The sequence below is a fragment of the Emydura macquarii genome, unplaced genomic scaffold, assembly GCF_026122565.2.
Source record: "Emydura macquarii macquarii isolate MOO-44397 ecotype Brisbane River unplaced genomic scaffold, CSIRO-AGI_Emac_v2 contig_2170, whole genome shotgun sequence".
Taxonomy (NCBI): Eukaryota; Metazoa; Chordata; order Testudines; family Chelidae; genus Emydura; species Emydura macquarii.
The window spans coordinates 30030-57759 of record NW_027132307.1 but is presented as its reverse complement, the minus strand read 5'-3'; the positions used below and the strand labels follow the sequence as shown (position 1 = coordinate 57759).

Here is a 27730-nt window from a genome sequence, read left to right as displayed (position 1 = left end):
AGACGATGGGCCAATGAGAGTGGCGATGGCGCTGCACAGGGCCCATCCTGCCACCTCCACCCTGCCACTGAACGCAACGGAAGCCCTGGGCCGCTTCTATTTAGGTGTCTGGCGTTAGGCACCCAACTCTGGCCTGGGCACCTATTCAGGCACCGAAATAAAGGGTTGATTTTCAAAGGCGTGGCGCACCCACAGCTCCCACTGGCCGCCAGCCTGGCGCCCACCTGGGAAGCGGCAAAGCTCTGCCTGGCGCCTATCTGGGAATCCCTGGCCCCAGGAGGGGCCCCAGGCTGTGCCCAGACCTAATCCAAATTCCCTGCGACGTGGCAAAGATGCCTGGCTAGGCTGAGGACTGATCCCTCAGCAAGTGTCACTAAAGACCCGGGCAAGCTACAAGGCCAGACCTCGCTTGGGCATGTTTGAGGGTTTGTAAATGAAACCACTGATTGCCTCCCCACCTCGCACCCGGGGTCATCATTAACACCCGTGCAAAGTGCGTGGAAAGCTCCAACCCTTTGGCTCTGCAAGCGTTTTGCACTCCACCGGCGTGAGGGGCGACCCAAGCAGGGGGCCCAGGCCCATGCTGCTCCCCCAGCCATGCCCACATTTGGACTGAGAACAAGCATAACAAAACGTCAGCCCCCGTTTCTTCAGTGCCTGAAAATATAATAAACCAGCTGAGGGGAGGCCCTGGGAGAGCCAGTGTGTGGTGCTCTCCTGTCCCGGCCAGGGACAGACGGGAGCAGGGATAAGGGGGCAAAACGCTAGGAAACACAGCAGGATTTTCCTTCTCTAACAGGTAGGAGGAGGGGGTCCTTCTTCTCCGCACAAGGCAGATCTATAGGGCCAGATTTGCCCTAGGTCCCCTCTTGCCACTGCCACGTTGGCCTCTCTCAGCAGAGCAGCTGCATTTCAGCCACTCTTGGTGTGAGTTTAGAAAGCCAGCGGGGCTATCAGCCCCCAGCGCCTTAGAGCACACCCTGAAGACTTGGCTGTGCGGAGCACGTTCTCTTGGCTGCCTCCCTATCTCCCAGCGCAGCTGGGCAGGGCCACACACCCCGAGAGCACTAACCCCATCCCGCCCTCCGTGGCGACATCGATTAAGGTGCCGGGACAAGACACACGGCTGCCCTTGGAGATACACCCAGACACAGCCAGTTTGTTTGCTCGGGGCTTCTCGAAAGAGCAGAGGCGCGCTGCGCCTGGAGACAGGCTGCACGGGGGGTGCTGTCTGGGGCGCCCCTGCGTTGCTCCACTGCCTGCCCGTCTAACTCCACTGGGTTCGAACGAGCTACGCCAGGAAAATTGGGGTGGCACAGTGGTAAACGGGGCCCTGTTATTTCCATGCTGTCTGGATTCTTTAGACACACAAATCCTGCAGCGTGCAGGGAGCTAAACGAGGTGACCCCTGCCATCCGTTCTCGAATCATAGAGTCATATAATATTAGAGTTGGAAGGACCTCAGGAGGTATCTAGTCCAACCCCCTGCTCAAAGCAGGACTAAGCTCAACTAAATCATCCCAGCCAGGGCTTTGTCAAGCCAGCTTATAAACCTCTGAGGATGGAGATTCCACCACCTCCCTAGGTAACCCATTCCAGTGCTTCACCACCCTCCTAGTGAAAAACGTTTTCCTAATGTCCAACCTAGACCTCCCGCCCTGTAACCTGAGACCATTGCTCCTTGTTCTGTCATCTGCCACCACCGAGAACAGCCTAGCCCCATCCTTCCTGGAACCCCCTTTCAGGTAGTTAAAGGCTGCTATCAAATCCCCCCTCATTCTTCTCTTCTGCAGACTAAACAAGCCCAGTTCCCTCAGCCTCTCCTCATAAGTCCTGCGCTCCAGCCCCCTAATCATTTTCGTTGGCCTCCGCTGGACTCTCTCCAACTTCTCCACATCCTTGTTGTAGTGGGGGGCCCAAAACTGGACACAATACTCCAAATGCGACCTCACCAACGCCTGATCCTGCGGTTTTCTGCTTCTATTCAGTTGCTGGTGAATGACGGCCGGATGGACAAGGCTAGACAGATAGGACCCAGGGGCTCATTCACTCCGGCCTTGCACCATTTACACCAGTGCAAGGTGAATGCACAACATGCCCAGATGAGAAGGACGGGGTCTGGTGCTCACTGACCCTCAGGCCCCTCACACCGGCGGTGTAAAGCAGCATATACTCTACGGACCCTAAAGGCAGAGCGGTGTGAAGGGGTCATGGGTCTGGGGCTCATTTTGCACAGGTGCACCATGGCCACAGAGTGGGGGAAGGCAGCCTGAAACCCAGAGTAGGTTCCCATTTGGTGCCTTCCCCCAGCCTGTCAACCAGGCACCCACAGCCCAGATCAGTGGGGATCAGGTGCCTAAATACCTTGGGGATCTGCATTTCCCGGGCTGACTTCTGAGAACCCCGTTCGTGGGTGCCGGGCTCTCTCCAGACAGCGCCCGGGCAGCCGGGGCACCTGACGCGGGGCGCTGGGTTCCACGCCAGAGCAGGTCCCACAGGACGTGTCACTGCAACACTCAGCCTTGCCACACCTACGTCCCCGTGTGAACCTAGGCCGCACACCCTCCTGCTGCACAACGGCACGCTGCCTCTGGCTCCTGGGACAGGGAGACTTGCCCTATGGGGCGGCTATCCCGTAGGTCCCTGCGGCAGGGCCGCTGGCTGTTCCTCTGGGGCAGCTGGTGCTGGCCACTGTCTGACGCAGGCTGTGGGGTAGGGGCCCTGGTCTGGCCAGGTCTGGTGAGTCCCAGGAAGCTTTGTGTAAATCCTGCGCAGGTGCCAGCTGAGACACGCCGGGGGCTCGGGTCCGATGCCACTGTCACTGACACCACTGTCAATCCAGAGTGACACCAAGAGAGCAGGTGCAGTTACTCCACATCAGCCCCAGTGTAAATGAGACTGGCCTCTCAATCTCTAAACATGACCTCATCTGCATTCCCACCAATGCACCGACTGACAGAGCGTAAACCCGATTCCCTGCACGTGTGAGCCTGGCTCCTGTATTGACTGAACTGTCCAAAGCTGGATTGTGTCTGTGCTGGTCTATTTGTTTAATCCGCTCTTCAATACAGCTTCCTTGCAGGAGGAGGCTCTGACTAATTAAAGAAACTCTGCACCACAGGGAAGAGGCGTTTGAGATGGTGTCTGCCCTGAAACGCATCTCACACCTGCCGGGAGCCCCAGGGTCTCATCTTGAGAGCACCCAGAATGCCCTGGTTCAGGTTGCAGGTGTTCTGGGCTCCGGGTGGGACCCTTCAGCTGAAACCTTCTTAACACCAGGGCTAGCTCTCCTGGCCTGGCTGAGCTGTGCCTGCAGAAAGTCCAATGGACGGGAGGTGGATTTTAACCATCTCTGTGGTGCTTAGATCTTGGGGAAACTGGGGTATGGCCCGAAAGTTGCTCAGTCTGATACCAAGCTGCCAATGGCCCCGAAGAATATTCTGACTGCTGGGAATAGCCAGATCACGGAGGCTCCCCTTTCTCCACACAACCCGCGTCAAAGGAATCTCTGTGTTCTCGGTTAAGCTGGGGTTGGGCCCTGGATCTGGCCCACAGACTCCATCCTGCATAAAGCCAGATGCTCACATTATTCTGGGACCTCGACAAAGAGATCATGGGGAGAATGTCGCTCTGGAGCCAGTGCTGCCTGCCTAGGAGACTCCCCAGTTATGCCCACGTCTCAGCCCCCTTCTGCACTGGGATGTTTTATTTATTCCTGTTACTTGTTTGCAGGAGGCTCAGCTGGCAGCACATTTTCTCTGCTTTCCCCAGACCCAGAGTGGGCTGCATTAGTAGAAGCATTGCCAGCAGATCACGGGAAGTGATCATTCCCCTCTGTTCGGCACTGGTGAGGCCGCATTTGGAGTATTGTGTCCAGTGTTGGGCCCCCCACTACAAAAAGGATGTGGACAAGTTGGAGAGAGTCCAGCGGAGGGCAACAAAAATGATGAGGGGGCTGGAGCACAGGACTTATGAGGAGAGGCTGAGGGAATTGTGCTTGTTTAGTCTGCAGAAGAGAAGAATGAGGGGGGATTTGATAGCAGCCTTTAACTACCTGAAAAGGGGCTCCAGGGAGGATGGGGCTAGGCTGTTCTCAGTGGTGGCAGATGACAGAACAAGGAGCAACGGTCTCAAATTGCAGGGGGGGAGGTCTAGGCTGGATATTAGGAAAATGTTTTCACTGGGAGGGTGGTGAAGCACAGGAACAGGTTACCTAGTGAGGTGGTGGAATTTCCTCCTTAGAGGTTTTTAAGGCCTGGCCTGACAAAGCCCTGGCTGGGATGATTTAGTGGGAGCTGGTCCTGCCTCGAGCAGGGGGCTGGACTAGACACCTCCTGAGGTGCCTTCCAGCCCTAATCTTCTAGGATTTTATGATTCAGCCAATCTGCCCAGAGCAGGGCAGCAGCTCGGCCTGCCATGAGTTTGCAAACGCTGGCTCCCAGGTCTGCTGAGTCATGCACCCCCTGCAAACAACCCCCCCCCCCCCCCCCCCGTTAGCTTAGCAGGCTGCTGGGCTGGTGCAGTTTGATAATGACGCCTCCGCAAACAGAAGCATGACTAAGCGCTAGATAAGGCCCTGCCTGGAGCCGCTGCTGCTTTTTCTGCTGTGTCAGAATTCTGACAAGACAGAAAATCGTTCTGCTGGGGCACGGTTGGAACATAACAGCCAGAATATTTTTTGGCAAGTTTATCTGAGAACCGGGCACTGGGTTCACTAGAAATCGCCCCCCCCCATTTCCCCCCCCGCTGTCGCCCCTGCCCCCCCAGCGGCAGTTCTCAGTCGAAGGGCTGACTGATCGCTGGATCGAGTTATATAGCGTAAGAGAGGATCTGCAGGAGTGGCTGGTGGTTTGGGCTGTTTCCGTTTCAGGGAGGCACGTTTGGGACCGCTGGCCGGGGCCCAATTTTCAGAGGCTGGGTGCTCAGCACTTGCTGAAAATCAGCGCCCCCCCAGGTGAGAGTCTTGGCTGGATTTCACAAGGCAGCAAAGAGACTGTCCCAGCCCCACCAACCAGAGCAAAGAGCTGAAAACCAGACACCCTCCACCCCCTTCTGCACTGCCAGCCTGTCGCAGCCCTCACAGCCATTGCCCAAGCGCCCTGGGTTGAGGGGGACACCCCCTGTGGTGGTAGGTGGTTGATCATCCCCACTTCACAGATGGGGAAACTGAGGCATGGAGAGGGGCACTGACTTGCCCATTCACACAGAAATCCCCGGGCAGACCGGCGAGGAGAACCCAGACTTCCTAGCTCAAAGGCCCCTGCCTTAACACACGGTGCTCCCCTTACAGCAGCTCCCGGCCAGGGTACGATTCCCCTAGCCCAGTCTGGGGGTAGCCACTGATTTCAGGCACATGTCTGTAGGCCAAGTGCCCTTTCGAGCTCACGTGCTCTTTGCAAGTGGCAGCCGTGATTGTTTCATTTCTAGCTCCCAGCAGCACTGCCCAGTGAACAGCAGCGCGGGGCTCGAGGGCTGTTCCAGAGCCTCTTATGACCATGGGAGCCGACTGAAGGGCCCTGAAAGCCCGGCCTCCTTGGGAGCATCTTGGCTTGTCCTGGGCTAACTTATGGGCATTCGATTCACTCAGAGCTTCACGGAGCTAAAATCCAGAAGGGCCATTTAAAGCCACCAGTCAGCCCCCCATATCACACCCCATTAACATTCACCCAGGTACTCCTCTGCTGGGCCCAGGAACTGCCCTTCAGATCGGCCGACAGCAGCCGTGAGACCCTACCACTGCCCTGGGCAGTTTGCGTCGCTGGTAGGAACGTGGGCCTTATTTCTCATGGGAACGTGTCGGGCTTTTTCTCCCGCCACTGGCTCTTCTTCTGCCTTTCTCCACAGTTCAAAGGCCGTTAGTACCTGCTGTTCTCCCCCCTGGAAGTTACTTATGCCCTGTAATCAAGTGTATTCTCATCTTCTTTTTGAGAAGCGTACGTACACATACAGCTCCAGGAACAAGGAAGGCAGGCCATGCGCACAGGCTGGGGCACTCTGTCCTGGGGAGCCATCGCTCCGACAAAGACTTGGGGAATCAGCTGAAGATGGGGCCCAGCGGGACGTAGCGGCTGAAAGGGCTGAAGTGATCCTGGGATGCGTGAACAGGGGAAGCTCACGTACACGTTATTTTACCTCCATATTTAGCACTTGTGCAGCCACTGCTGGAATCCTCTGTCCAGGCTGGGCTCCACCGTTCAGGGAGGTTGTTGAGACACTGAAGAGGGGTCAGAGGGGAGCCATGACCATGGTGAAAGGATGCGAAAACCTGCCTTCCAGCGAGAGACTCCAGGAGCTCGATCTGTCTGTGTTAACAAAGAGAAGGCTGCGGGGTGACTTGAGCACAGACTACAAGTGCCTCCACGGGGAACAGATCTTTAAACATGGGCTCCTCAGTCCAGTGCAGAAAGGTCTCACGCCACCCAGTGACTGAACGCAGCGCTTAATTTGTGCCAGGGCAGAGCCCGGGAACGCTGGGCCTGGCCATTCCTAGCCCGGGAACTCTGGGCCTGGCCGTTCCTAAAACTCTGGGCCTGGCCGTTCCTAGCCTGGAAACTCTGGGCCTGGCCGTTCCTAGCCCGGACAACTCTGGGCCTGGCCGTTCCCAGCCCGGAAACTCTGGGCCTGGCCGTTCCTAGCCCGGACAACTCTGGGCCTGGCCGTTCCCAGCCCCGGCAACGCTGGGCCTGGCCATTCCTAGCCCCGGCACCACTGGGCCTGGCCGTTCCTAGCCCGGAAACTCTGGGCCTGGCCGTTCCTAGCCCCGGCACCGCTGGGCATGGCTGTTCCTAGCCCCGGCACCATTGGGCCTGGCTGTTCCTAGCCCCGGACACCTCTGGACCTGGCTGTTCCTAGCCTGGAAACTCAGGGCCTGGCCGTTCCTAGCCCCGTCACGGCTGGGCCTGGCCATTCCTAGCTCCGGCACCATTGGGCCTGGCAATTCCTAGCCCCGGCAACGGGACTAACCTGTTCTCATTTAGAAGGGGGTAAAGCAGAGTACACCCCCTGAGTTTAGTGGCAATGCTCTGGATTTACACCCCTTTCACAGAGAGCAGAATTTGGCCCTTTGTGCCCTTGGCACCACTCCGCAGTAACTTGTGCTTTCTTCCTGTGGAGTTAGCACAGAGGCACCGGGCCGGGCCTGGCTTCTGTGTCTGTGCGAATTCCCTTCGCTGTTTTACGCCAGCAGTGTTTTAGTGAGCGGGAATGAAACCTTCACTGTCTCAGAGAACGGGCATGGTGCGACGTTCCAGTTTGCAATACCCCTACGACAGCCTGGCTCCTGTGAAGCACATTTGGGCTGTAGATTCGTAAGCGCTTTACCATCATGGCAGCTCCTGTTATCCCAGATGGGGAAACTGAGGCACAGAGCAGGGCCGTGGCTGACCCAAGGTCAGGCAGCAAGAGACACGACGGGGCGGCCAGGCATGTGCAGGCCTCGTCACGTGATCTCCCTGTGGGCCATGCTGCCTCCCTGCGGACAGCTTTGTTGTTGCATGTGGCGTTACCGAGCAAAGATCGGTCCTTGCTGCTCTTCGCAGAGCAGGGTGCATCGCAAGGGAGCAGCAGACAGGTCTGAGCAGTCTGTGCAGGAATTCACTCTTTACCGCTGCTCCCTTTCCTCCAAGAGAAACCACCGGCCCACCCTGCCCCAGGCCAGCCAGAGCGCTGTCGCTTTCCTCCTGCGTGGCTTTCTGGGGCGGGATGCTGCTGGCTGCTGGATTCCCTCCTGGCTCTCTCTGGAGGACAGAGGCAAGTCCTTTCAGCGTTTACGAGCCCTCGGCAGGTTTCGCGTGCGTTCCCGGAACAGTCTGCACACCCCCTAGTGGCAAACGAGAACCGCAACCTCCCAGGCGATGCCTGTCCCCATGCAACGCATCACAAGGTGTTTGGGGTCAAACTGAGCCCCCAAGAGCAGGGGGTGAGTCTGGCACAGGAATCTGCAGACCTCCAGCCCAGAGCAGGGCCCGGCCCAGACACAGAGAGAGGTGGTCCCTGCTCCGCTGGCTTTACACTCTACGAGGACCATGGAAATAGAGGCAAGGGGTGGCCTGGCCTCCTATCCCCCAGCGGGTTTACAGGTGAGCCAGGATTAGAACCCAGCTCTCTCTACAGCCCCAGCCACTAGGCCACACTGTCTCCCAAGGGGCTGGGATCCGTGGACAGAAGGCCCCCTAGAAGAAGAAAGTATTATCGCTTGACTGGGATTTTCACAGCAGCCAAAGGGGGTGAGAAGCCCAGTTCCATCCCTTTGCCTGAGCCCAAGAGTCCGGGCCGGGACTCAGCTGGCAGCCGGGTAATTACCAGGATTGTTTCTGTCTTGTGTTGTGGCAGTTCACGTACGCTCCGGCCAGGATCAGGGCCCCACTGCCTCAGGCCCTGTACAAACACAGCGCTCCTCCTGCCGGCGGGTTTACCTGCCGGGGACAGGCGAGAGGGAGCGATCAAGTCAATGCGTTTTGCTCCCACTTCAGCTGTGCCCGGGAACCAGGAGGTGTGGCCGGCCTGCACAAATCTCATCGGTGGGGGGGGGAAGGGTGTTGACTCTGAAGCATAATGATGACGGGCCTGGTTCCCTCCTTCCTTGCGCTGCCATTTGCGCCTGTGCGAAGTGAGTGACAGAGCCTCGCCGTGCAGGTGTGTTACACCTGGCTACTGCTGGATCTTGGCCCCGGGCCCCGGCCCACATCGGCGCTGGCCCAAGACTTGAACACGCCCTCGCCCCATCAGCTGCGGCGACACCTCCAGCCCCCTCCGCGGCAGGCCCGAGCCGTGAGGGCTGCGGTTGGGCACCGGGGAGCCGGTCGGCGGCCGTTTCCGAAGGCAGGGCCTGTGCTCTCGGGGTGACTGGGCTGTCCGGTGTTGCTGGCCTCCTTGGTCTAGGAGGAATCGCTCAGGCTGGAAGGTTCAGGCTGCGGCTAGGTAAAACATGTGTCACGAGCTGGGCGCGGGCTCTGCACTGTGGGGCCTGGGCATGAAGCAGCTGTGCTGGGCCCTGTCCCGGACCAGGCAGCAGAGCACCTGGGAGGAGCTTCCCTGGGGCTGCGGCTGTTTGAGGCCTGGCACCGGCGTCCCACAGCTGTTCCCCCCTCGTCCTCACGCCCCCTGCCCCGGGGCAGCAAAGGGGGTGTGTGTGGAGTTGTACGAGGCCCCAGGGCTCCCTGGACCGGAGGGCAGGATCCAGCAGCTGCCCCAGGTTGGCTGGGCACTCAGAGGATGAGCAGCAGTCCTGTGGGAGCCGTGGGCAGACCGGCAGCAGACTGGGACCTGGGAGTGGGGCCACAGGGCTTCAGGAACCCAGCCTGGGCACGAGGAGCCGGGAACGTGGGTCACCCTGACGGGGAGAGGGGCCGCGGGCGGGAACGCAGCGCCTGGGAAGGATGGCCGTGTAACGGGGGATACGCCCGCTGAACCGGGGAGTCCAGTCCGGTGCAGGGGCCAGAAGGCTGACGGGATCCTGGGAAGAATGAGGCAGGAAATCTAGTGCAGGAGCGGAGAGGTGGTGTTACCGCTGTCTGCCGCTTTGGCGAGCCCATTCCTGGGCCCCGGGTCCCGCTCTGGGATCCGCACTTCAGACCGGTGACTGGAAAGGCATCAGGGAAAAGGTGGCACGGCTGAGCCAAGCTCTGGAAGGCTGCCTCAGAGCGGCAGACTCAGCAAGTTCAGTCGACTGGGCTCATACCCTAGGAGTACCTGCCCGGCGAGATCTCTGCTAGCGTGGGCTCTTCCGTTTAGCAGCCGAAGCCGGGACAGGCTCCGAGGGCTGCAGACGCGGCTAGACACACTCAGACTGGAGGCAAGATGCGCAGTTTTCAGGGAGGGGAATTAACCACTGAAATAGCTTCCTGGGGCGGTGGGAGTTACCTACCGCCAGCTGACAGCGTTACACTCAGCGTGGATGTCTTTCTAACGGCGTGCTGGAATTCCCTGCAGGACACAGGCTGGACAAAGGAACCCCGGGGGAGAGTCTCTGGCAGTAGAGAGGCTGACCGTATGGCCAGGGTCAGGGCGCTCAGCAGGAGAGAGACTGACCGTGTGCGCCGAGCTGGCGCGGGTCCGTCTCCTGCAGCTGGAGTCGCACCACTTAGCTCCAGTGGAGACGTGCCCCAGACCTGCACCCTCGTGATTGGCTGGCTAATGTGGTTAGGTTCCCCGGCACCCTGTACAGCGCCCGGGTAGCACCAGGCCCCTGAGAACGGCGTTGTGCTGCGTGAGGAGCCACCGAAGCCAGCCGCTAGGAAATGCCGGGGAGTGTGGCCTAAGCCCTGCTCCCAAGGGAGCCAGGTGCCTAAATCCAGACCAGACAGACACACCTCAGCCTGCCTGGGATCGACAGCCATGGACCCGCCCTGCAGTTGGGAGCCAAACCCTTCCCCCCAAATGGGGGTGTCGACACCCCACGGTGCCATGCATAGAGCTCTCTGCCAGGACGTGAAAGACCCAGGTTCAAGTCCCCTCACCCCACCCCGAGAGGATCAGGACCTAGATCCAGGGTCTCCCACTTGATCCTGCTACTCTCCTCAGATCTGGCCGTTTTGAGGCTTGATTCCTTTCCAAGGCTGCCACAGTCAGCCTGAGCTGCCCTGGCCCTGGGTGCTGAGCTGAGCTGAGCCGGTAACTACTAACAGGGTTGATTTGCAGCTCAGAAGAGCAGGGAACAGCTCTTCCTGCTGCAGTGTTTTCTTGGTCGCTGGACGGTTCTCGCGGCCGCTCCAGTTGCTTGTGGGTAATGCAGGCCTCTGGTCATGTGCTCAAAATCCTGTTTTGTTTGCATCACAATTTCAGCTGCAGGGAATTGTGGGCCTCTGAGCGCCAGTTGTCGTGGTGGTGAATTTCTTGATACCACTGCAGCATGTATCTTTCAGATGTATTATTCCAGTGTATAGCCAGAAAAACCATGCACTACAACTAGCTAACTAGAGCCTCTGAATTTGCCTCAATCTGCTGCTAGCCTCTTTCAGTATCTGTCTAGCAGAGGTGTTGTGACTGGAAGCTCTTTGTGTTGTGCTGGTCTGTTAATTCTGCAGAGTTCGCATGTGTGACAGACTGGGACGGTTCTGACATATTTTGTATGACTATGACCTGTGCCTCAGTTTCCCCAATATGCTGCAATGTTAACTAGGTGGCAGGAAAAGGTTGTTTATTCTCTGCAGCCATCCAGAGATGCGGGTTCGATGAATGCCTGGCTGTCTGAGGCCTGGGCTGCATGTCCATGGAGAGACCGAGAAGACAAAGGCTGCTCCCATTGCCCAGACATTTGGCACCTAGCAGCTAATGACGGTGGGTAGCCCACCCCTCGGTAGGAAGCCGGCTGTGTTAGACCCTCTGGAGAGCAAAGGGCTGAGGAGGGACCAGGTGGGGCGCTGCTAAGTGGGGGCTGCTGGAAGCGGCAGACTCCTGAACCGGGACAAAAGAGGGGTCAGAGGGCTCTGGGCTGACCCAGGCTGTAAGTTTCTGGTCTCTAGGCTAACCAAGGGCTGGCTGAGCGTCCCAGCAGATGCTGAAGGTGCGGGTGCATTGCTCCCTTTGGGGATGCACGTCTCAGGTGTCCGGCTCAAGTGGACTCACTGAGGGGGCTGATGGTGTGTAGCCGGGGGGCTGACGGCTCCGAGGTTCGATCCCAGGAGGCGGTGAAGGGAAGGGGCTGTCCCCAGTGACAGAGTGAGCCCCTACGGGGTCTGGCACACTGAAGGGGGCTCCTAGAGGCTGTTCCCAAGCTGTTCGAGAGGACCCGGCCTGTGGTCCTCTCTGAGTCCAGACCACCTCATTGACTGACTGGTCCATTCATGGGATTCAGTTCATCCACGATGGCCTTCATGAATGAGGGCTAGAACTTCTCCTCTGTCATCCCAAATGCTTTGAATGTGCTCCCTTTAATCAGTGCTCCACTAGACACACTCAAGTGTCCACGGACAGAAAACGGGGTCTTCGATCCTTGGGCCATCCTGCCTGGGGGTAACTAAACAGTGACTGACGTTGATTCTCTCTCTAGCAGGTATCGACTCCTACCTGACACTGGTCTGTACGTTTCCACTGCATCCACCTAAGCCTTTAAAACAGCCTCTGGAACACAGGGCAAGGAATGCGGTGCTGGACTCCGTGACACGTGTCTGCTAGTACCAGATTTGTACCAGAAACATACTCAGCAATTGGCTAGGCAGCAGTTCTGCAGAAAAGGACCTGGGGGTAACAGTGGATAAAAGCTGGATATGAGTCAGCAGTGTGCCCTGGTTGCCAAGAAGGCTAATGCATATTGGGCTGCATTAGGAGGAGCATTGCCAGCAGATTGAGGGAAGTGATTATTCCCCTCTATTCGGCATTGGTGAGGCCACATTTGGAGTATTGTGTCCAGTTTTGGGCCCCCCACTACAAAAAGGATGTGGACAAGTTGGAGAGAATCCAGGGGAGGGCAACAAAAATGATGAGGGGGCTGGAGCACAGGACTTATGAGGAGAGGCTGAGGGAACTGGGCTTGTTTAGTTTGCAGAAGAGAAGAATGAGGGGGATTTGATAGCAGCCTTTAACTACCTGAAAGGGGGTTCCAGGGAGGATGGGGCTAGGCTGTTCTCAGTGGTGGCAGGTGACAGAACAAGGAGCAACGGTCTCCAGTTGCAGTGGGGGAGGTCTAGGTTGGACATTAGGGTGGTGAAGCACTGCAATGGGTTACTAGGGAGGTGGGGGAATCTCCATCCTCAGAGGTTTTTCAGGCCCAGCGTGACAATGCCCTGGCTGGCTCCCAGCTGCAGGGTAGCTGGGCCCTGCGGGGCTGACAAAGGGGTTTCTTCTGGCGTGGTGGGAGGGGAGAGACGGGGGGCGGGGGTGGGCGATGGGGTCCGGGCAGGAGCGGACGTTAGTGGTGTCCTGCAGAGACGGCCCCAGGACAGGCCTTGGGCTCGCGGGGCTGGCGCAAGCACGATAAAATAGAGGCTCAGAGGGCATCTCCGGCTATCAAACCCACTCGACCCTCTAGGCCTGAGCACCGGAGCCTCAGTGTGCTCACGGCTACTTGTAAGGCTGGGCCCTGCCGGTGACTGTGTCTCCCTGGGGTCGGGGGCGTCCTGCCAGCTGCTGCATGGACAGCCACCCTTCCAGCCCTGCCTAAACTCACGCCTGTCCCAGCCTCAGACCTTGCAGCTCCCGTCTGCTCCCAGCGCCTCTGGGCCTCCTCCCCCACGCTCACTGTCAGGGCGTCTTTCCTCAGCTGAGTGCCCAGACAGACAGGCTGGCGCTGCCCCTCGCCTGGCTCAGCTCCTCTCTCCTCGCCGCACCCACCACATTGCCTCTTTCTCCGGGAAATCCCCCCTGAACCCGCCTCTTCGAGCTGCTCTGCCTTTCGCAGCCTCCCAGGAGCCCCGCCGGCCGGGGCGGATGGGCGTGTGGCCGCAGGGCTGGGCTGGGACACGGGAGAGCTGCTTTCAGACCTTGGGCAGGTCCCCGTGTCGCTCTGGGACGCAGAGCCCGGCTGTGACGGGGCACAACGGTATTCCCTCCCTCCCTCCCCGGCCTGCCCTTGTCCGGTTGGAGGGCTCTCTTTGGGGCAGGGACTGGCTCTGACCAGGTGTTTCTACGGCGCCCGTGTGCTGGAGTCCCCCAGGAACCGCTCGGGCACAGCCAGGCGGGACACGAGCGCTCAGAGGCTGCCCCCCGGGTCTCCACACACCAGGGCAGGCGCCTCCTGAATCTGGTTTTGGAGGGTCCAGCCCCCCTGCTCCACCTGAGATCTCCCTCCGGGTCCCCTTTCCAGGACTCTGGGGAGCCCTACACGCCCCCACAGGGGCCATGCACCCGCCTTGCAGTCAGAAGCGATTCGCAGCCAGCCTGGGGGTCAGGAGGGTTTATTAGATCCCGGGATCACAGCGCAGAGAGAACTTGTCAGCAGATGAATTCGAAGTTACAGCGGCGACCAGCTGGAGAGCCCCAGATCCCCACTCTTGGGCCGTGTTCCCCGGACCCCGCACAGGGGACCTGGCCTCTTCCAGCCAGCCAGCCAGCCCCCCAGAGCTGTCCCCTGGCCTCTCCCCCCTGCTTGTCTCCTTCCCGGGCAAGGTGGCCCCTCCTCTTGGTCTCCACCTGTAAGAACTGGTTGGGCCAGGGCAGGGGGTCCTGGCCAGGTCTGCGGACGCGTGGCTGGGAAAGACTCATCCGCCCTCTAGTGGCCTCTGCCATGATCACACCCCCGGGTCCCATCACCGAAATACATGAGTAACAGACGGGGAAACTGAGGCACGCGCCCAGCACTCAGATGAAAACCCCACGAACATCGTCACGCCGTCACAGCGTGGCAGACTGGTTCGCTGCCTCAGCTCTTTGTTCGAAGGGAGCAGCTCGCACGGCTTCCCCTCCGGCCGTAAAGCGCCCTGCGGGTTCCCGGTGCCACTGACCGATTGGTTTATGGTGGATAGCGATGCGGGGTTTGTTACTGCCTGGCAGCGGTAGAAGAGCGCTGACAGCAGCCTCCCTCCCGCCCTCAGCTGCCCCTGCCGTAGAAGAGGCTGAATACCCGCCTGCGGATCTGCTTGGTTTTCACCCCGTACACGATGGGGTTCAGCGTGGGCGGCCCCAGAAGGTAGAGGTCGGCCAGCAGGATGTGGATGTGGTGGGGGATGTGCTGGCCGAAGCGGTAAGCCAGGAAGGAGAAGAAGCCGGGGACGTAAAACATGAGGATGACGCAGACGTGGGCCGTGCAGGTGCTGAGGGCCTTGAGCCGGGCCTCGCTGGACGGGAGGCCAAAGACGGCCCGGAGGATCATGACGTAGGACAGAGCAATGGCCGTGACGTCCAGCCCCACCACCAGCAGGGCCACGGTCACGCCGTAGGTCGCGTTGGCCGTGGTGTCCGCGCAGGCCAGCTTCACCACGGCCATGTGCTCGCAGTAGGAGTGGGGGATGACGTGGGACTGGCAGAAAGGCAGCCTGCTGAGCATCGAGGGGAAGGGGGCGAGCAGCACGAGCCCCCGGAGGAGGACCAGCAGCGCTATCTTGGCCACCATGGCGATTTTCAGGACGTCTGCGTGCCGGAGGGGGTTGCAGATGGCCACGTAGCGGTCGAGCGCCATGGCCACCAGGGTCCCCGACTCCACCGCGGAGAAGGCGTGGATGAAGAACATCTGGGTGAGGCAGGCGTGGAAGCTGATCTCCCGGGGGCCCCACCAGAAGACGGTCAGCATTTTGGGCAGGGTGGACATGGCCAGGACCAGGTCGGTGACGGCCAGCGTGGCCAGGAAGAGGTACATGGGCTGGTGCAGGCTGGGCTCTGTCCTGATGATGAACAGAATAGTGTAGTTCCCCAGCAGGGCCAAGATATACATGGAGCACAGCGGGACCGCGATCCAGTGCTGCACGGTTTCCAGCCCCGGGATGCCGACCAGGAGGAAAACGAGAGGCCTGATGCTGCCGTTATTGACGGGTGACATGATGCGCTGAGGGCCGCGTCCCACGCGGGCAGCGCAGCTTTCGCGACCTGCAGGCAATGAGAAGAGAGTGTGACGCCCTTGTGCGTGCACAGAACGGCTGCGCCTCTGGCTGTCTGCCAGCGCGGAGATTTCTACGGCTGCTCCCTGGGATGGGTCTCGGGGTTCCCCTTGTCATCCACCTGCCTTCAGCCACTCCAGCCCTCTCCTCCACGCCAGGCCAGCCCTGTCTTTGCCGGGCAGGAGAACATCCCTCTGAATCCTTCCCCCGTGATACCCAGCCCCAGACACTGGCTACTGGCAGACATCCCGGATCCTCTGCCCCCCCAAGAGGCAGTGTGTCTCAGTTTCCCGTACCCCATCACTCCTGGGTTACACACCAGCCTTGTGAGTCCTTGTCAGAGAACAGAAGCCGGTTTATTTGAAAAAGAACAAGAGGGAGTGGCGGACACGACTGGTTACAAGGCGAAACAAAATCATAACGTGCACACCTGGGGCTACACTTCTCGCTGGCGAAGAAAGGAGGCTCCCGCCCAGCTCCCCAGCGGCCAGGCTGCTGCAGCGCTGGCATGGCTTGGCAGGAACCAGGATTCAACCTTTCATGAGAATCTCTCGCTCGTCACGATGTCTCCTCGGTGAAAGCATCCAGCGTGCTTCTCCCTCCTCTGCGTCACAGCGGAGCAGCCGGCGGTCTTTCTACGAAGGCCGGGGGATTCTCTGCCTGTGGCAACGCACCTTCCTTACCGCCAGCCCGTGTCAACTGTTCGCAGTTGGCCGTGATGGTTTCCCACTGAGACGCCCGGCGGGGAATGTGGCTGGACCATGGAGCCTTGCTCTGAATCGCTGGTTAAACAGGGCGGGATGGCAATGCCCTCCTGCCGGAATGGCCCATCCACGAGACACACTAGTCCCTGGTGACTACCAGTCCATAAAGCAGACAGTCAGTATCAATACGATATTCCTTCTCTGCCCCGTACAGACACCTCGCCAGGGTAATGACGCTTGACATGTTCTGAGCTTGCTGTAGCTACCTCACAGGCTACGCTTGATGGAGAAATGCTCTGCAAGCCATGTGTTTGGTGCAGCGAGTTTGTCAGGGCTGAGCCGAGGGTTGTTTGCAAAGAACAGGGGACCCTTCGCCAGCGGACCTCAGCGTCACACTCAGAGCATCCTAGAAGATGAGGGGTGGAAGGGACCTCGGGAGGTATCGAGTCCCACCCCCTGCTCCAAGCAGGGCCAGCCCTGACTGCATCACCTTTGTATCTAGGCGCTGGGCAGAAGGATGAGACAGTGCCACAGATTCCGAGACGTTAAGGCCAGACGGGGCCATTAGATCCTCCAGGCTGAGGTCCTGTCTAGTCCAGGCCAGAGAATCCCACCCAGGGACCCCTGCCTTGCACCCGGTAAGCTGGAGCAGAGCTTTCAGGAGGGGCAGGCCAGGACTCCACAGCCGCTCAGTCCGGGAGCTCACGGGGTCAGCGCTTCGAGCGCGTCCAGCCCTGGTGCCTCTCTGCTCCCGCTGACGCTAAGGGGAGTTTCACGGCTGATGCGCTGGGAGCAGAGCGGGGGGCTGAGTTGAACTCCCAGAGCACTTGGCCCCCTTGTTCCCGGAGAGGCCCAGAACCCGTTGCAGGAAGGGGTGTAATGGAGAGGGCAGTCTGGGTTGGAAGCAGTTTGTCAGATCTCTGGGGGGGCCCCAGGAGTCTGGGGTCTCCCCGCTTCAGAGCTCAGAGCGAGGTCCCGGCGGATGTGTTTGCTCCATGCAGACTGCCAGCAAGGGGCCCACTCAGGTCCAGTGGTGGTGGAGAGGGGCTTTCTCTTGTCCTGGACTCAGAGCAGCCCGCTCCCCTCACAGAGGGCCCCGGGCAGCGACAGCTTCCGCTCACTGCTGACTAGCTGGGAGAAGCTGCCTAGCCCATCCCCACTCCCCTGCGCCAGCTCGGCCGCGTGGCAACTCACTGCGAAACGCCGGACACGTGCCGCAGACACGGCTGGCCCAGAGCAGGACTGGCACGAAGCTTCTCCCATCTGGGGGCGCATCCGTGGCCCTGGGGTGAGATGAGCTGGAGGGGTTGGTATGGGCAGGCGCCCCCATTGCAATCCTCCCCTCTCGACTGTCACTGGCTGGCCCCTGCCTGCCACTGTCGGCAGAGGGGTGAAGGAGCGAATGGGCCAGGGAAATTGCCCGGATGTTTCCTGGTGTGGTCATTCTCTAGGGGCTGCCACCCCTTTTGCACCATCGCCGCATTCGCCGACGCATGGAAAGTATCCAGGCTCGGACACAGAGGGACGACAAACGGCCTCCCATTTTCCGGCCGTTTTTATCCCAAGACGGAGCAAGCGTTTCCTCCGAGACACGAGCTGATGCATTGGTGAAGCAGGCAGAACTCACGGCCATTGGCACAATACAGCTGCCAAGAGAGAGGGGCCTGGGACCGTGGGACAACAGGTTAGTTTCGCCAGCCCCAAATGTCCAAAAATCATGAGTCAGGCTCACCACAAATCAGGAGATTGGCTTTAAAATCCCAAGATCATGTAGCGATAATCAATGTGGTGTTCTTTTTACCTGCCTTCTGCTTCTTGCACCTTTAGGGGTCACGCTGTGAAGCTTTCTCCACCGCCACGAGGGCTAGAAAGTTGCTTTTTCTTTAAGAATGAATGCTGCAATCAGCACGCATCCACTGGACTCCAGGAGTCGGGGCTTTAAGGAAGCAATAATCACCATGAGACCCACGACAAAATCATGAGAGTTGGCAGCTCTGGATTCTAAGGCCTCCTGGATCCGGGTATATACCAACCGCCAACTCTCAGCCCGGGCCCTTCGCCCACTCACCGCCCAGCTGCAAACTCTCCTTGGGCTGGCTAGCCCAGACCTGCAGAGCTTCTGACCCTGGCCTCAGAGGCGCCCGGTGCTGGCTGCTTGTCTGTGACAGGATACGTGAGTAGATGGGCCCCGGGCGTGTTCCGAGCTAGGGAGATTCCTCGCTTAGTCTCACACTGGGCTGGGAGAAGCTGCGCCTGCGTCTGCTAAACGCGACACCTACACACGGGCTACGCGGCAGGTGTGCTGGCATGGCAGCTGATTACACTGAGCGCAATCACATTCCCATGCGCCCACGTCTGTGTTCTCGCCACGTACAGAGCGTGGACGCTGCGCTCTCTTGGCCCCGTGTGCCTCGCCCGATCCCCGACTCCGGCCACGCAGCGCCTATGTCACAATGCGAATGAAAACCAGCAGCGATGGTCCCCCCCGTGTCTCTACACAAGGGAAGGAGCCATCGAAAACCCAGCGAGGCAGCGTGTCCTGTCCTGAGCGCTGCGCTGCGCTGCGCCGACGCGGCAAACAGCCTGCGGTCAGCACGTCTACGGTGCTGTGCGAGCGGGACGCCTGGCCGTGGAGACGCTTCATCTTTCCTTCTTCTTTCACCTACAGCCCCAGCTAACGTCTCTCCAGCACATCATTCAGGATCTGCAACCCATCCCAGCAGATGATCCCTCACTCGCTCAAGCCGTGGGAGGCAGGCCTATCCTGGCTTACAGACAGCCCCCCAACCTGAAGCACTCACCAGCAACCGTACCCCATACAACAAGGACACTAACCCAGGGACCTACCCCTGCAACAAACCCTGTTGCCAGCTCTGCCTGCACGTCGACTCGAGTGACACCATCACAGGCCCTAACCACATCAGCCACAGCATCAGGAGCTCATTCAGCTGCACATCTACTAATGTCATATATGCCATCCTGTGCCAGCAACGCCCCTCTGCCGTGTGCATTGGCCAAACCGGACTGTCACTGCGCAAAACAATAAATGGACACAAATCAGACATAACAAATGGCAACATCCATAAACCAGTCGAAGAGCACTTCAATCTCCCAGGACACTCTGTAGCTGACTTGAAAGTTGCCATACTTCAAAAACAGACTGCAGCGAGAAACTGCGGAGCTGGAACCGAACTGCAAATGTGACGCAGTCAGACTGGGTCTGAACAGAGACTGGTACAAGAAGTAATTGTCACTGTTCACACATTCGCACCTTCTAATCAACGGTTGTGAATAGGCCTCGTCTGCTCTAAGCGAATGGACTTTGCTCATACCTAACTTCCCCATTGTTGTTCCTCACCCTTGAATGTATATATATATATATATACACCTCCTCTCTGATTGCTATTCCTTGCATCTGACAAAGTGGGTTACGGCCCACGAAAGCTTCTGCCTGCAGAAATTAAATGTGTCAGTCTTTACAGTGCTGCAGGACTCTCGGTGTGTTTGCTGTACACAGACTAACACGCTAGCCCTCGGGAACTTTTCTCTGTGCTGTGCACTGAGAGAGCTTGCCATCTGCTGGCTGTGCAAGCTTTGCACTGTCACAGGACCCTGCCATCTGGGCGAGGCAGCTCTTCCCAGCCCGGCCGGGGAACCCTGGGCAATTCATGGCGATGTTCTGTTCTGTCTGTTTGTCCAGTCACAAAACGCATCTCAGTTCACAAGAGGTTTTCCCTCCCCCCATAATTACACGTCAGCCCCACGTGCTCCGAGCCAGAGCAGCTCAGCGGCTGGACGCTGCTCGGAGCACAAACCTGTGCTGGCTGACGGGCCCCAAACCCGGAGGTTTTAAGCAGACAGGTTATTACCCGAGTTTGCAGTGTCTGGCCCTCTCTCCCCCCGGTGGCTCCTTCCTCATGAGGCTGCTGCCCCCCTTTCGAGCTGTGCATGTATGGCCGTGCCGGTTCTCTCACAGCAGGCCGACGGGGGCACCCCATGAGGTTGGTTCAGTAAATACACGCTGTTGTTGTCGCATTCTTCTGCGCCCTCTCCAGCCCCCCCTGCACCTGGGAGAGCAGCAGAACTGAACCAGGACTGTGTCACTACGGGGTGAGCTGGGGGGTGCCTCTCTCTGCATCATTCTGCCCCCGTGACGGGACGTGGCGCTGGGCTCATCTCAGAGTCAGGACTGCAGGGCCAAAGGGACCGTTGTGATCGCTCGTGTTCTGGGGCTCGTCTGCCCGCAGCTCCCTGCCCTGCCCTGCCAAGGTGAACAACCTGGAGTTTCCTGCCACCACATTATCCCTGTGCACACACACACATACACACACACACATAATATACAAACACACACATGCCCAGCAGTCACAATACACACATCATACACAATACACACACACACACACAGAGTGCATGTGCACACACAATATACAAACACAGCAGTCACAACACACACAGTAGGCACACAGACGTGCACACACAATATACAAACATATGCATGCACAGTCACAATGCACACGTGCACACACAGTACACACACCCAGCGTGTGCACATGCACACACCACACAGCCGCACACACACACAGAACCCTGGTGGAAGGCAGGTGCTGTCTGAAGTTGTCCATGTATTAACTTGCGTTTGTGCGCTCTCTTTGGAAATAAACGCTCTTCCTAACCCCCCACAGATGTTTCCCTGGGCCTTGCAAGCGAAACCGACATGCATGGTTCCTGCTCCCCCCAGGCACACACGGACGGCTGCTTCCCACTGCTCGCTCAGCCGGCTGTGACTGCCGGCACCCACCTGTTAGTTATCCCGCCAAGTCCCCCCGGCTCAGCAAGACAGCTCTGAACACAAGCCGGGGACAGGCCCATCTGCCAGGCTAGCTACAACGGGGATGCTTATAAATAGAGGTCAGCAAATCCCAGCAGTGTCTCCACATGAGCTGAGAATCACCGGGGACGCCAGCGGTTTCTGAAAGCAAAATGCCTCCCTGAGGACGAAAGGGCTAAGAATAAATTCACACTCTAGTTCCTGTTCGGGGTGCGAAATGCATCTGCCTAGGTATCTGGTAGCCGAACCTCTGTCCACCCTGGCGTCTGCGGTCCTGGGGCTGCCACCTATATGCCTGGTGGCAGGGATGCTGATCCTGCCGTAATTCTGCAGGCAGTGGCCAGCTAGCCTTGCACTAGAAACCGTCTGCTGAAAGGTTAACAATAATTCAGTGGAATAACACAATCTTTTCAAATTCTGCAGGACAACTTGCACCCAAGAGTATTAAAAGAGTTGGCCAAGGAATTCTCTCAGCTATTAATGTTGATTTTTTTTATAAATCTTGGAACACTGTGGAAGTTTCAGAGGGCTGGAAAAAAGCCAGTGCTGTGCCAATATTTTAGAAAGATAAACAAGATGCACAGGTACCTGTAGGCCGGTTAGCCTGACCCTGAGCCCAGGAAAAACCCTGGCCCGGGCGATAGGAGATGCACTCAGTGAAGGTGTGAAGGACGGCATAGTGAATGCTGATCAGCACGGCTTTGTGCACAATGGGGCTCGTCAAACAAACCGGCTGTCGTGTTTTGCTGCGATCACTGGTTTGGCTGAGAAGAATAACAGCCCTGACCACACAGACTTCGATTCTGCCAGGATCGTGACTTACTCCCGCACAGCGTTTGCATTACAAAATTAGGACTATCCCAAGTTAATGTGGCCCCTTTCAAATGGGGTAAAAACTGCCTATGAGGTCGCACAAAGTAACTGTAAGTGGGGGGCGGGGGGGGGAGGGGGGCGTTTCTGGTGGTGTCCCGCAACGCTCTGTTCTGGGCCCAGTGCTGGGTGAGATCTGTAGCGACGCTTTAGAAAACCATTGAGGGTGCCCTTTGCAAATGAGACCGAACCTGGTAAGTGGTAAACAATGGTGGGGCCAGGTCGGGTAGACAGAGCCGCCTGGATCTCTGGGAGAGCTGGGCTCCCTTCACCAGTGCACCAGAGAGCGGGACATCCCTCTAGGACCGGCGAGGCGCAGAGCAGGGACCCTCCAGAGGCCATGGAGTTCTGGGTGTGAGGCGGTGGCTAGGAGGGTCTCGCTGGCTGGCCAGCCGGAACACTGCGTCCCCGGGAGCTGTGTGATCTTCCAGGGATGATGAGCATTTCGCCCCGAGGGCCTTGGGGTGCAGTGCATCACCAAGGAGCCAGGCCTCTCGGTCACGGCCCCGCCAGGGGGAGGGATTGCCACCTCTCCCGGGCTAGCCGGCTATCCAACGCATCGCTTCATTGTCCCCCACCGCCACAGCCCCATGGAGAACCGGCAGCCCCTTGGAACGTACCAGCAGACAGAGGCTGGCCCAGCCTGTGAACCCAGACAACAGACTGATTCAGTCGCTCACGGGGTGCAGAGAGACACGGCACCCGTTCCTTAAGGAGGCCCCTTGCGGAGCCGGGCACGGCCTGAACAACTGGCTTAAGGCCCCTGGGGCCAGCGAGGAAAGGGAACCGTCCACAGGCCGCGGCCCTCGCTGGCATTTTCTGGTTCTGTTTGTATGTGGCCATTTGCTCCCCTCCCTCGCGCTTGTTTCTATCTGACTCCCTTCCTCCAGGGCATTGCCTTTGGTTTGCCTATACCAGGGAGTGGCGCAGCAGCAGTGGGCTATGGGAGAACTGGTAAACCGAGGGGCACGACTCCTCTGGGACCAGAGGGTCTGGGATTTCTCTGGGCAGCCAGTGGTCTGGGGCTGGCTACCACACGGGGGCACACTGAACAGACTCAGGGCTTGGGGGGCGTCAACGGCCAACCGGCCTGACTGGCCTCGCCCACGGGAGAGGGCTCGAGTGGCTGAGACGGAGCTCACGGCTCACGCACAAGGGAGATGCCAGCAAGGTGCTTCACAGCCCTGGGTGCCCCACTCGCCGAGGGGCCCGGCTGTGAGCCCTCCCCAGGAGCTGGGCAAACAGATCCGATGCAGACGCCTGGTTCGATTGTGTCAGTGAGAGAGAGGCAGAGAGAGATTTTTCTTTTACTGTTATGATAATGGTGCTGTGTTTAGTGGGGCGTAAGTGGAGTCCAGCCTGCTAGTTCTTGTTCCTGAAACTTGCACTATTGAACCTGAAAGATCTTGAAGAATTCTGTGTGTGTGTGTGTGTGTGTGTGTGTGTGTGTGTGTGTGTGTGTGTGTGTGTGTGTGTGTGTGTGTGTGTGTGTGTGTGTGTGTGTGTGTGAGGAATGCGTGCGCAGGGCATAGAAAGACACCAGCTTAAACTGCTCTGACAACAGACAGGGGAGGAAAGACACGGACTGCCCCATCCTGCCCCTGAAGGCCGAAGAATGCCTATCAACAATCCTAAAGTGCCAATAAACGACCCTGGAGTACAGAAGGATCCACCCTGGGAACAAAGAAAGCACAGAAAGAAGAGACTAGTTCTGCTTGCACTTAGCTGGCGATTAACAGCTGTACTGACCCTGGGGGCAGCATGACACGGCTCCACTCCTGTTATTTTAGAGGCAAAACCTCCAGGTCCCTCATGAGCTGCTGAGATTTTCCAACTCCCATTGCAGCCAGCGCAGCATCGGCGCGGCTCAGACTGTTTATACACCAGGGCCCCAGGGGGCAGAGAGACGAATTTGTCTCAAGGACGTAAGGTTAAATAAACCCACCCTGCCTCTGAAAAGCCCAGGGAAAGGAAGTGTCAGTATTAAACGGACAGTGTACAGTGTACAGTGCTGCCCGTCTTGAGGCGTGTCACAGCGGTAGCTTTTAATTGCATCAGGTGCAAACTTGCACAAGTCCCTGGCAACAAGTTCTTTAATGGGGTGGCTACGTGCCATCATTGGAAGTGAGACCAGTGTGTGACCCACACAGAGACATGGAGACTTTCACTTAGTTCCATACAAACAGGCAGAATTGCACTGACCGAAAAATAAATAGAAGCAGATGAATAAATACGGCAATGCAACAAGCAGTAAAGTAACCCCTCCGACCAGTGCACACCCGCAGTTCTTCAGAGACCACAGACAGAAAAACAGTCGGTGGAGGAAGCAGCATAAGTGGTGGTGGGGAGCGGGGGCAATCCTGTTTCCAGCAGGCTGCCTGCCCAGCGTCCCCAGGGAGGGTTTGCTTTGCCACGCCTTGTACAACCTCCTTGTCCTCACACACGCACACCCCATGTCCGGGACCATATTTCATCCGCTCCCGCCCTCTGCCCACGTCTGTTATTCCAGGCGACCATAATTAGGTGCTGACTTATCGGAAGCTATTTGGGTCTGCACAGTTCTCGGGGGGGTGATAGGTTCATGTTGTTTTGTTCCGTGCTTTAAATACCAAAACGTCCCTACAACACCATCGTTTCTGGCACAAAGTGGGCGTTTGCGGTTTGCTTGTTTATCACAAGCTTCCTATTGCTAAATCTTACGACCTTAGGTCAGGCATTCATGCCAGCGACCAGGCCTCCAACACATTGCAAAGCCTACTTTAAATAAGCAACTTCAGTGGCTTCCATTCTTGCCATCGAATACATCCTAGCATCCTTTGCACATAACACGGAGTTTAATCTCGCACAAAGCCCTCCCCAAAGAGCAGGTCTGGGGGCACAAGTCACCCCGGTATTCACTAGTTCATTCTCACACGCGTCTGACGACTTTGCTTTGAACGGTTTGAAGCAACACGGCCAGGAGAGCCCACGTCCCAGCCCGGGATGGCACAGACATGGACTTGCCCAGTTCATCGCTGCCGCCCCCAGGGACGAGTCACCGGACGAATGGGGAAGCTGAAGCCCACCTCTGAGAAGCGTAGTGCAGAGGACTGTCTGTGATGCTTCTGAGTGAGATTCCCACCAGGGGCCCAGCATCCGCCAGGAGCCTTTCTCTTCCCAGCATCCCAGAATGGACACAGCAGCTAAGCACAAACCAGAGACTAACCCCTTCCCTGCAGACTCTGCTAGGAGAGTAGCCAGAGGTGGTGCACAGGCGTCCTAGTCACTGGCTTCTCTGGATACTGTGCTGACAGGTGGGACGTGTTTGTCTGGGTGGCCATGCGAAGCCTGGCAGAGCGTCACAGAGCCAGGCAGGTGCCCCGTGCGATGAGTTGGGGATCTATCTAGGGCCAGTTTATGAATCCTGGGGCTTTGCTGTGCGTGTCTGTGTCAGGCTGCAGACTCCTTTGAATACAAAACGGGGAATAACTGATGTGCTGGTTGTGCTGCTAAAAAGGATCGGGGGGGTTGTCGTGGATCACAGAGTGAATGATGGTCAAAAGTGTGAAAAAGGCTAAGGGCACTCTGGGGTGTGTTAAGAGGGGTGTTGTGTGTAAGACACGGCAGGTCATTGCCTTGCGCTACTCGGCACCAGTGAGGCTTCACCTGGAGTCCTGTGGCCAGTTTTGGGAGCCGCACTTTCAGAAAGATGTGACCAAACTGGAGAGTCACCGGGAGGACGAGAGCACTGATAAGAGAGTTTGAAAAGCTGGCCTAGGAGGAAAGGCGGAAAGAGCTGGAGGTGTTTAGTCTAGAGCGTTGGTTCTCAGACTGGGGATCGGGACCCCTCCAGGAGTCGTGACCTGGCTATGTGGGAGTCGCAAGCTGTGAGCCCCGCCACGACAGGGTTGTCGACCACAAGCCCTGCCACCCTGGAAGCTATGAGCTCTGAGCCCAGCCAGAAGCGGTATGAGAAGATACACTCATTTTCAGCACTAGGGTTTAAATGTAGCGTTTAACATAGGCTCAGATATAAAACAGAGTGTTTTCAATTTCACACTCAGAGGCTTGCTGCGAGAAAGTGGCCACCCGTACAAAAAGCTTGAGAACCGCTGGTCTAGAGAAGAGATGTCTGAGCGGGGACCTGCTAACAGTCTGCAGACACGTAAAAGGCTGTTATGAAGAGGACGGTGAACAACTCTTCACCTTGTCCACTGAAGGCAGTGCAGGCCCACAGCTTGATTCTGTTCTATTGATTCTATGTGAAATGTCCTTGTTCTTTCGGTACGTGACAACCCACCACAGCCGTTTCTGTGTGGCGTTGCCTTTTGGGAATGTAGGGTGATCTGTTCCAAAACTAACAGCTAGTCACTGATTATCCTGTTTGTAACGTTACCAAAGACCATCCTGTGAAACTGTTGCTATTGTTGAAGTAGGTGTTTTAAAATCACTGTTTATGTAATGTCAGCAAATGGTCTAAAACACATGGTGTTTTATAAGAGGAGTGAATGCTTCACATACAAAGAAATGTGATTGTTTCTGAAAGCACTTGCATCTTCCAGTTACAAGTTTGAAGTGATTGTTAAAAAATGAGTGTGTCAATACCTGAATGAGTGATGGGTGTGTGTCAGACCAAGGAGTAACAAGAAAAGGTGCTAGCCTCAAATGTGTAAACGGGTGAACATAACACCTTTTACGACCCAGATGGCTAAAGAATGCCAACGCTGAGAACCCTGGGATCCACCCAAAAAACCCAAAACAAACTGACCTGTAATAAAGAACAGCAATGGTCATGCTCGCAGAATATGGGTGATTAATAGTCACACCAAGACAGCTGCAGCATGACTAAGCAAAACCCACAGAATGGCATAAAAGGGAACAAAAAGGTGAGGACCTTGGGTTTGGTTCCACAAGCGTCCTCCACGAGCATCAGTGCGCACCCCTGCTCCCTCCCTTGTGTCTTCGCCACTTGGCCAGTGGACTAACACGAGCAAGTGAGGCCAGTAACTATACTTCATCTTTGTAGAACTTTGTGTGTGTGTGCAAATGTATTTCAGATTGTTTTTGTTGTAAAACGTTTTAGTATTCACAATAAAGGTGGTGTATTGCCTTGTCCCCCTGAATAAGGTCCCAATGTTTATTGTATAACTGCAGGACGAGACGTGATGGGCTTAGTTTGCAGCAAGGGAGGTTTCGGTTGGATATTGGGGAAAAATGTCTAACGAGAAGGGTCGTTAAGCGCTGGAACAGGATTATAGGGAGTCTGTGGAATCCCCGACCTGGAGGTTTAAGAACAGGTTGGACAAACACCTTTCAGGGATGGTCTAGTTTTACTCAGTCCTGCCTCAGAGCAGAGAGCTGGACCCGATGAGCCTTTGAGTTTCCTTCCGTTTCTATGATTGTATGAATGTCAGTCTTGTTTGCCTTCTCTGCTGTCTTTTGCCTCCACCGTGAGCTAAAACCCACAGGAGGCAACAGGAGAAGTTCTTGCATGTGGCACAGGGCGAACAATGGAGGGTCATTCAACTTTGATGCTCGTCCATTCAAGTGCAGCACCTGTGGGCAGAAAGACGGCCACCACCCGGAGAACCCCGGTTGTCCAGGCTGAGCTCCAGGCCAAGGGGGAGGTAAGTAACCCACAAATCCTCCGGTGGGAGACTGGTCACGGCGATGGGGCTGATCAGGGGAGTCCCCTGACACTGCGCAGCTGGGAAGAGGGATTCGCGGAGACAGAGCAAGCCTGGGTAGGAGAGAGAAACAGGCGAGAGAGAAGGCAGCTAGCTGCCGAGGAGACAGGCAGGCAGACGGACAGACAGACTCCATGGCTCGGAGGAGGAGCCGTGTGCAGAAGAGGGATCCAGGACCCCCTCAGGGGACTC

General features: G+C 57.5%; 1 protein-coding gene across 1 annotated transcript; it reads right to left on the bottom strand.

Moving 5' to 3' along the window:
- Positions 1–14464: 14464 nt before the first annotated feature.
- Positions 14465–15409, bottom strand: LOC137160179 (olfactory receptor 52L1-like). Its single transcript, XM_067558630.1, has one exon. The coding sequence runs from the start codon at positions 15407–15409 to the stop codon at positions 14465–14467; it is 945 nt and encodes a 314-aa protein (XP_067414731.1).
- Between the last annotated feature and the right edge of the window lie 12321 nt (positions 15410–27730).

Bases quoted from the DNA above. Each gene is read 5' to 3' on its own strand.
- LOC137160179 (XM_067558630.1), bottom strand. From the start codon at position 15,409: ATGTCACCCGTCAATAACGGCAGCATCAGGCCTCTCGTTTTCCTCCTG.